Source organism: Corvus brachyrhynchos, unplaced genomic scaffold (assembly GCF_000691975.1).
Source record: "Corvus brachyrhynchos isolate BGI_N302 unplaced genomic scaffold, ASM69197v1 scaffold407, whole genome shotgun sequence".
In the NCBI taxonomy this organism is placed as follows: Eukaryota; Metazoa; Chordata; class Aves; order Passeriformes; family Corvidae; genus Corvus; species Corvus brachyrhynchos.
In genome coordinates, this window is record NW_008239056.1 from 219476 (window position 1) to 228409 (window position 8934).

The 8934-nt window shown below is 41.1% G+C and overlaps 1 protein-coding gene across 5 annotated transcripts in view; it reads left to right on the plus strand.

The window, feature by feature from the left end:
- STXBP4 (syntaxin binding protein 4) overlaps positions 1-8934 on the plus strand; it is an 80708-nt gene that overhangs the window by 61293 nt on the left and 10481 nt on the right. For 3 of the 5 annotated variants that reach the window (XM_017739176.1, XM_008637576.2, XM_017739174.1), the window contains one exon: positions 3990-6899. The exons of the other annotated variants lie outside the window; for them this stretch is intronic. In XM_017739176.1, coding sequence (XP_017594665.1) covers positions 3990-4125 — 136 coding nt within the window. In that variant the 3' untranslated portion in view covers positions 4126-6899. Of the gene's footprint in view, positions 1-3989; positions 6900-8934 lie in introns of those variants that run through there. 5 annotated transcript variants of the gene reach the window in all.

The window sequence follows — 8934 nt, forward strand, 5'->3', positions numbered from 1 at the left end:
GGAGGAGGGGGAGGGGGGGGGGGGGGAAACAACTTCCAAGAATGCTGTATGTCAGGTTTGTAGCTCAACATCCTGCACCGAGACCCACAGCACTTGTGGTGTCTGCAAGATTTCACAATTCCCTGTTAGGCTCCAGAGTTTGGCCCTGGCTGGAGAGCACAATTTAAAGTGAAAAAGATGTCTTGATGATGCTAAAAATCTAAAAACAAGGTGCAAATATTTTTTCCATTAGCCTTTCTCCGAATTTTTGAGTTACTCTTTTCTTAAAATATTGTCTGCGGTTGTAGTTTTAAAAGAAATAATTTTCCATGTGAAGAAGGAAGAGCCATAAGGAGAGTAATTATAATGGTATTTGAATAATCCACTACTATTTCTTTGCCAAAACATCCCTCTGTTCTCATGTTTTGTTTTCCCAAGCTCTGAAATTTGTCCTGCAGTTTGCTAATGTTAAAAAGACAGACTAATCTACTGACATATTTCCAGATCAAATGTTTGTTTTCTATCAATAAATTTGGCTGCCCTCCGATAGCAGTGATTTGTTTGAAAACCTAAAAATCTTTAAATGTTGCTAATTGCTCTGAAGATGTTAAATTGCTCTGAAGATGTTAAATTTTGAACAGGAACATTTGCAAATGGAAAATGTTGTACATTTAAACTTTGTAATGCTGGCTTTCCCAATATTCCTTTAATATTCAAACCAATTGCATCAATTAAGCAAAACCTAGAGGTAGATTTGGACTCTCTCTCACTTTTTATTGCTGGCCCTAACACACAAATCAGAGAGGGTGTATACAAGAATGTTCTGCAAACCACTAAATCTGGGATTATCTCTTCGGACTGATTATGTCAAAGCTCTTTAGTCACAGCACTTTTGGAGAGCTAAAAATAAATAGCAGCAGGGTTTATACATTTATTCTGCACTTAAATAATCTGTGCGTATTGTGTGTGTCTGTCTACAATGTGAGACATGGTATCTGGACTTAATGTTTATTTATAAGAGCTCTTTTCCTAGGAAGGATTTTGGCAAAGGGTTTAAACCAAACTGTTGTAAGAGAATCGCCCATGGGATAAAGTCTAGAGCAAGTTGAAAGGAGCTGGGTTCAAATCAGAAGTGTTTGCAGCAGCAGACTGACAACAGAGCAAAACTTGGCCCCTGGTGTTTTGAAAATGAATGAAAACTGGTTCTTTTCTTTCTTACCTGTGATGAAACAATCTTACGCAATCAAATACAGGGAATCGTAACCCAGATTTCAGTGCCACAATTTTGCACTGCTGAAGATGTGGAGAATTGTGTGCGTTTAATTTGTGTGAGAGCAAACTGAAGTTCTTACAGCAGTAGCAGAAAGTTGGGCATGCTGTCATTTGCCTGGGGTATGTAGGAGAAAAATCTGAAGAGGAAGAAACACTTTGCAAAGAATTTTTACATCAAAGAACTGTGGATGCCTTTCCTTTACTCCTGTGCAGTTTCTCCCCCTTCACAGGGTTGATACTGCATGCTCAGGAGAAAATGGAGCCAAGGCTTCAGGTACACAGCAGGTCAGGGCATGCTACACAAGGAAGACAAATGGGAAAAAGAAACAAATTTAAAAATCTTTTTGTTCTTATTTAAATTCAGCAGTGGATTGCTCAGAAATGGTTTGATAAAAGTAGGCAATACAAACATAGTGCTGGAGGCAATAAATCTTGCATTGGCAGAGGTGGAATGGATGGAATCCAGTTTATTCAGCTCCCATAATTCTGCAGGTATTGAAAATAGTTCTATGTTGTTATACCAATAAATCATATGCTGATACTTCAATCTGGAGCACATCTCCAGTACTAAGCCTTATTGACTGAATATTTTAATTGGGAAACAAGGCATTTCCTGACGTTATAGAAGACATTGCAGAAATGTGCAGCAAAATATTTTTCTGAGTATATTTACAAATGTAAATATATTCATAATATAAATATGATGCATGCATTTCCCAGTGTTGTGGAATAATGGGAACAATGTTCTTGGTTAGACAGACTTTATTCACAAGTCTCTCATAAAACATTGTAAAACAACTCTTTTCATGTTCTTCATGTTGGGTGTCACCTGACTTTCTAAAGGTAAACATTGGAAATGTTTGCTAAGTTGCTCTTATTCCTAGTAAAAATAGTACATTTGCTTTCTTAGAATGAAACAATTACTGTCCTTCAGAGTGGTCATTGTCTGCTGCAGTGTATTTTCTGTAGGAACATGTTTTTCATTTATCCTTTTGTTTTAACTCTGTGAAACTGATCCTACAACCCCAGTAATGCACATTTTGTAACAAAAGAAGGAATGGAGTCCATCCAGTCCTGCTCTCACCAAAAGAGCACTTCTTGAATTGGTTTTACACATAACTGGAGCTTTGGGGTTTGGTATTTTTTTAATGTGTGAGAACCAAGGGTATGGCCTTTATATTCCACACTTTGTTTTCCTTGTGTGGTCCTTGCTCAGGCATTGCCTGAGTTGAAGTAATGCCTGAATTCACAGGTTACCTATTCAGAGCAGCTCCAGCTGGGATTTACATTAGTATCATATTTAGCCCTTGGTGAACAGTATCATACTCATCACACCCAACTGATTCTGAGCTCAGTGCACTCAGCTGAAAGGTGTGAATAGTATGATCATGTTGATGGGAAGAGTGATCCCAAACCCATCACTCCGTGTAGTGGAACATTGGCTCGAATTCCTACTTCAATGTATCTGTTTCCATAATCAGTTATTCAAGAGACCATTCTTGCAGAGAGAAAGACAAAACCTGTTCTCACTTGAAAAGGTAAATCCAGAGTAGTTCCTTGATGGCACTTCAAATTTAATTAAAGCAATGCACCTGGAAATTGAGTACAGACCTGGGCATGAGGGACACTGTGCTAGGACGTGAGAAGAGCTGTGTGTCCTTCGTGGTATTTATTATACCTACAGTATTTTTCAGCTTGTTCTTGTAGTGAACTTATATTACAAAATTAATCTTTGCACTGACTTGACTATAAAAGCTGTGAATTTATTAGCAAGATTTTTTTTTTCCAAGTGAAAAGAAGCTATTTCCTTTCCCAAGAACACATTATTCCAGAAGGGAGAAGAGGCAGTGTGTTGCCCACACACAGTATGGCTCACATGCACACACCACTCATAAGGTGTGCATGTTCTCACCACAGATTCCAAACCTGTCCGTGTGTCTGTCCTTACTGAGCCCTGCTTGGGCTCTTTCCATTCACACAGAAGCTTTCCAGAAACTATAAAGCAGCTTAGCCTGCATGTCAAGTGTAAGGTTTAAACATTAAAAATCAGCACTGATACCCTTTTATTACATGTGTAAAGGCTGTGGGAGCACGTCCAGAATTTGGGCTGGAAGACATGTAAAAACCATCATTTTTTAATTCATTCTTTCTGCAAGAAGAGGAATTACTTAATGATGCTAGAATAGTAATCATAGAATGGTTTGGGTGGAAATGACCTTAAATACCCCCTCATTCCAACCCTCTGCCATGGGCAGGGACACCTTCCACTATTCCAGGTTGCTCCAAGCCCTGTCCAGCCTGGCCTTGGACACTTCCAGGGTTCATATTCTAAAGAGCTGAGTGTGTTTCTATGATGTGATTCCACATTTGCTCAACTTCCTCTTGACCACCCTGCCTCCCTCAGGCTGGAACTGGTGTGATGGCCATGTTAATACCCTGCTGCGTTAATTGTCTACAGCTCCAGTAATTAACAATAAATGTCACCAGTCTGTATCAGGAGTCTCATACAAAAGCATTTTCTTTATTGCATTGGGAAATGGAATCTCCAGTCCAGGTTCTGGCTGTCTGAAGACTCCACATTTTGTTTTTAAAAATCTCGCAGCTAGCAAGAAAAAGACAATTCTGTGTTTGAAGGTGTCATAATGATTGTTACAACTCCAGAATCCACCTGGAATTCCTTGTTTTGGGGTGGGTAAGCCTCTTTTGGGTTGCTGATAGCATTTCTTGTTGGTTTTTAGCCACGTGACACAGACAACGTCCTGGATCCATCCCGTCACGAGCGCACTGAGCTTGCTTTGCTCTGAGGAGGAGGAGGATGGGATCAGAGACCTTCCCAGGCCCCAAGAGCTGAGGACAGCTGTGGACAGAGAGTAGTTTGTCTGCTTTTAGTCCCTTAGTGAGAAGATGCACAGGTTTTAATCTACCTACTTTCTCGTGTGATGTAGTAGTACCTGGTGACATTTCTCCCCCTTAAGCTGAAGGAAGTTCTGCTGTTTTTGAGGTGGGTTTGTTGATGGGTGCTACAAAGGATGCAGGTGCCACAGGAGTCCTTAATCTGCCCCAGTTTGGTGTGCAGGGATCAGTCTCACCTTAGGGCCCAGTCCAGTCTTTTCATGATTACCCCCTTGACCCATAATTTCCCTGACCTGAAGCTGAATTTTTCAGGTCAGGTGAAATTTTCACAGCTTTGAGCAACATGAGATTCAAGATGGGACCACTGGTGATAGATTCCAGCTGATGGTTGACTGAGAGATGCAAAGTGAGGTGGGGTATTTGAACCAATGCTAGTGAGAATAATGTAGATGACTTAACTGAAAATTCTTATTTCTGTGGGAGAAATCTGTAAATAAGTTTTGCTACTAGAAATTTAGGGATTTATTACAAATATTGGAGCCCTGATGACTTTTAGAACAAATACTTCTATAGATTGGTTGTTGAGCTTTAGAAAAATGTGTCTTTGATAAGTTGTCAAGTAAAAAGAAAGTTTTCATAGAGGACACCATACTCTGACAACAATATGAGGCAAGATGAAAATTATTCTACTTTTGTACTCTGCTACAGTGATACAGACACACATCAAATACTTCAGTGGAAGCTGTGAAGTTTCAAGTACAATGAAACCTGTGAAACCACCTCCAGGATCAGCAGAAATCAGTCACCTCCTCAGAACTGGTCTTTTAAGTAGAGCAAAATCATTTTGTACACATTGGTGATGTTTTAAAGAGGATAAAGAAAATGATGGTGGGTGCTAGTGCAAGTTAATGAACACAAACTGAACAGGTTTCTGTGTACCTCAATAGCACAGGATATTTTAAATCTCATTATTCACAGCACAATGTCTGATCTCAGCTTTCTCAAATGTATGATTCTGTGCTACATTTTTCTGGAGGCTCTTTTTGTGTGTGTTGTGTGTATAATGGTGGCTGTTACTAATGAATGAGACAGCCCTGAACCTGCAGAAGCACTGATGGGTATGCCAAAGGGAAACTATCTCTGTGCTTCAGTGCAGGAGGGAGAAGGGGATTGTGGCAGTTTAAGGTACAGGCTGCAATCACATTTTTTAAGGTCTGTCTTCAGCAGGTGTAGCATTGGAGTTAAGAATCCTTGTCCCCTGAGGAATGAATATGAAAACCAGACTCACTTGCAGTTCTGGTGCCTCAACCACGCTCTCTGTCCTCAGCAGTGCAGAGTTCTGCCAGGTCAGGCTCACTGGAACAGTTGATCCTTTTGAACCAAAATAATTCACCTTTTTTTGAAATCCAAGTCAGGCTTCTGACTGCGCTTGGCCTGAGAGCTGGAGAGCACATCACCAAATGTTCTTCCTGAAGCTCACAAAAGAGGCCTTTGCAGGAAGCAGAAGTCAGTGTACATTGAATAAGCAAATAGGAAAAATTTGTTTTGTACTTTTAACTAGGTCAGACCCAAATTATTTGTGAATCTACACAGGTGGTGTGGATTAGGGAAAAAAGCTTGCTCAGCAGACCCACAGTAACTTATATTTCTAAGAAAACTTCTCCTAGCAATAATACATGAATGGTTTAGCCATATTTGCTCCAGTGGCTCCTGCATGCTCCACAGCCTCCTTTGTGCTCCCGGAGAGCTCAGGCCAAAGGGACAGAGCGGGTGCTTCAGTTTCAGGCTTGGACGCTCCAGAAGCATTTTCATTTAAATCCCTTTTCTCAGAATGGCGCAGACTCATGACCCACAGAGGATATGTGATGTTTTGAATTCTTTATGGTATTTGCTGTAGCCATAGTAGTCATTTGAAAGCTTTATGACAGCACTTTCTGTTCATACTTCAGTGATATCCAGCCTGCACATAGATTCCAGCTTCCCAGTTCTGTTCAGGAGAGGTTTGAGCCATCACTTGCCTCTTGCAGCCTCAATGCGTTCTGCTCGTGGCTTTGTGTCAGCCAGCCGGGTGCTCCAAAGGGGAGCAGCTATTTCAGGATGGGGACTGTGGCTCAGGCAGGCTCTGCACGAGCAGGGGCTCCATGGAGAGCAGTTCAAAGCTGTCCTTCTGTTGGATCAGCTGCAGGAAGACAGCTCTGCACATGCTGCCCTTCCTGGGGCGCTGGGGATGGCGCCGGGCGCGCAGCCTGCTGTGCACGGGGACAATCCGCCTGTTCTCTCACTGGCACCTCCCACAGATGAGAGTGGCACAAACTTGGAGCCTCTTCCTCCCTCTCTCTTATAAACTTGCCTAGAAATTGAAGATGTTAGAAATAGATCTCTGCATCTCTTCAGCTGCTCCGGTGAGCATTTCCCTCCTCAGATAATCCACCAGTTCACATTCTCTGGGGTTGAGAATACATTTTCTTACCTACAACCTCCAAATGTTCCAATCTATTTTTGTACACTGGCATACTTGTTTCCTAGGTTATTTCTCTTGATCTCCCCTTGTCTCTTCCTTTCGGTGAAATAGTTTTGTGAATATTATTTTGCTTAATCTGAACTGTGTATATTGAGAAAATGGTTCTAGGATAACTTGGAACAAAATTTGTAAAGAGCAGTTGTCAACATATGCAACGCTGTAAACAAAAAATTTTCATTTTTATTCCTGAATTTAAAAAATTAAGTGGAAAAGATACTAAAGTGCATGTTATAGCCTTTAAATTAATAAAGCTAAACCTTTATGTAGGAATGAATCTGTCCCATATAACATTCTCCGTCTGTTGAAATGCCTCTTGTAACAGGCTGCTTTAGAAATGGTTTGGTTCATTTATTTTTGACACTCAGGAGGTGCCTGGTGCCACTGAGGTAAGGAAAGGAAAATCCTTTAAGAAAAATATTTGTGGTTGTGGAACAGGCTGGGCCGTGCAGGACTGACTGTGGGCAAGGCTCTCCAGGAGCTCAGGAAAATGCTTTTCTGGTTGGCCTGTGAAATGTTTCATTTTCTGGGAACTGGTGGGATTCTTAACCCTCAGCTCAAGATACACAGGAGCATTAATGCTCACTCCAAACCAAGCTCCAAAATTCAGTGGCCTTTTGGCAAGTGCTGCTCTGAGTGACTTTTGTGTGGCTCTGCTTTAAGTCAGTAGCAAAAATTTAAGTCAGCTCAGGAGCCTTTGTTCGGTTCTGTGCTCCTGGTCCTCATGTGTTACCAACACTCCCCACTCCAAGGAGCACCAGCCTGCAGGGAATGAGCCCAGTCACACCAGTTCAGACTGGCACCTGTCAGCCCAGGCACTGGGCCCAGCTTTGCAAAGATGTTTAGCAGCTTAAACATGTTCATGGAGTTAATGGGAATTAGGCACCTAACCTACTTAGATGCTGCTATAAATGCTGCTTGGCATGTTTAGGTACCTAAATACCTTAGTAAATCTTTCCCCTGGCTGCTTGCAGTGATAGTGTACCAAAAATCAAATACTGGTGACTAAAGCCTAACCTTTGTCCTCTCTAACCAGCTTTGCCTTTCCCTGGGGATTGTTTTCATGTAACACTAAAAATACCAGCCAGCTCACAGGTGGTACCATTTAGGCTCTGCTCATATTTTCTGGTGGCTTGATTATTGCTCATTCTAGATTTTTTCCACAAACAGTGGCTGATCTGGCATGGATTTAATAGGTTGGTGTTTTCGCAACACTCATTTAAGATATTTTATTACAAGATAATAGTATTGAATTCACTTCCTACAAAGATGAAATGAGTTTTGTATAGTTCATTATTAAGTCAATAGAGTTGAAAAAAAAAGGGCATGGGCCAAAGATCTGTTATAAATGGAGCCTCTTGTTTCCCAATATGAAGCTGGGAAGTTGAAATCTGATAACCAATGCTGATTCTGTCCCTGTGGTACAGTATCAGTCAAACCCAAACTAATTAAAACTATCATTTAAAGAGAGTGGATTAAAAAATCTTTATCCCTCCTGCTCCCAGGTATGTTTGGGAGGTTGGTTTGCCCCCTGCAAATTCTGGCCCTGAAGCCACAAGGCCATGTTTGATGTGATGTCCAGGATCTCTATTTACAACTTCAGGATTAGCTGAGGTTAAATATATGCAGGGTTAACTGCTGTCTAAGGATATTTCCTTGCCTGTATCTTGCAGCTCAGGAATTCTCAGCACACGAGCCAGGACAGTGATGTGTTTGGTGTTTACAGTGGCGCTCGAGACTCCAGAGAATTCAGCTCAGCATTTTTCCAAAGCAAACATAAGCTGTGCTCTTCCTTCACCTTAAGAAGGATGTTGATAAATAGAGACATTGAACTGCAGCGACATGATCCTTATTATTCACTGAGGGCTCCAACGAGGGAGGTTGCTGAAATGATCCCTCATCCTGATGAGGAAGAATCCAGTTTCTCCAGACAGTCACTATGGGGAATTTTGGTTTCATTGTTAGGCTTCTTGGCTAAAAGCAAACCATGAAAAATCAGTAGTTTTGCTGCTGTTTTAGATAAGTCACTGTTTCACCCTGACCCCCAAAAGCTACACTCTGATCAGAAATGTCTTAATCTCCTCTCAAGTACCTTGCCTGTCAGCTACCCACAGTCAGTATTTCCCTGTGGTCCAATTATTGTTATTATCATCAAGAACTATCCTTGCTTTTGTATGTGAAGAGAACTCATTAAAACGTGATTGAAATGGAAAAAGAAATTAAATTATATTTCTGGTCTGAAACAGAAATATAACAATAACAGCATTTATATGGGAAAGAGAAAGGATCCTCAGAAAGCAAAGCATTGGAGT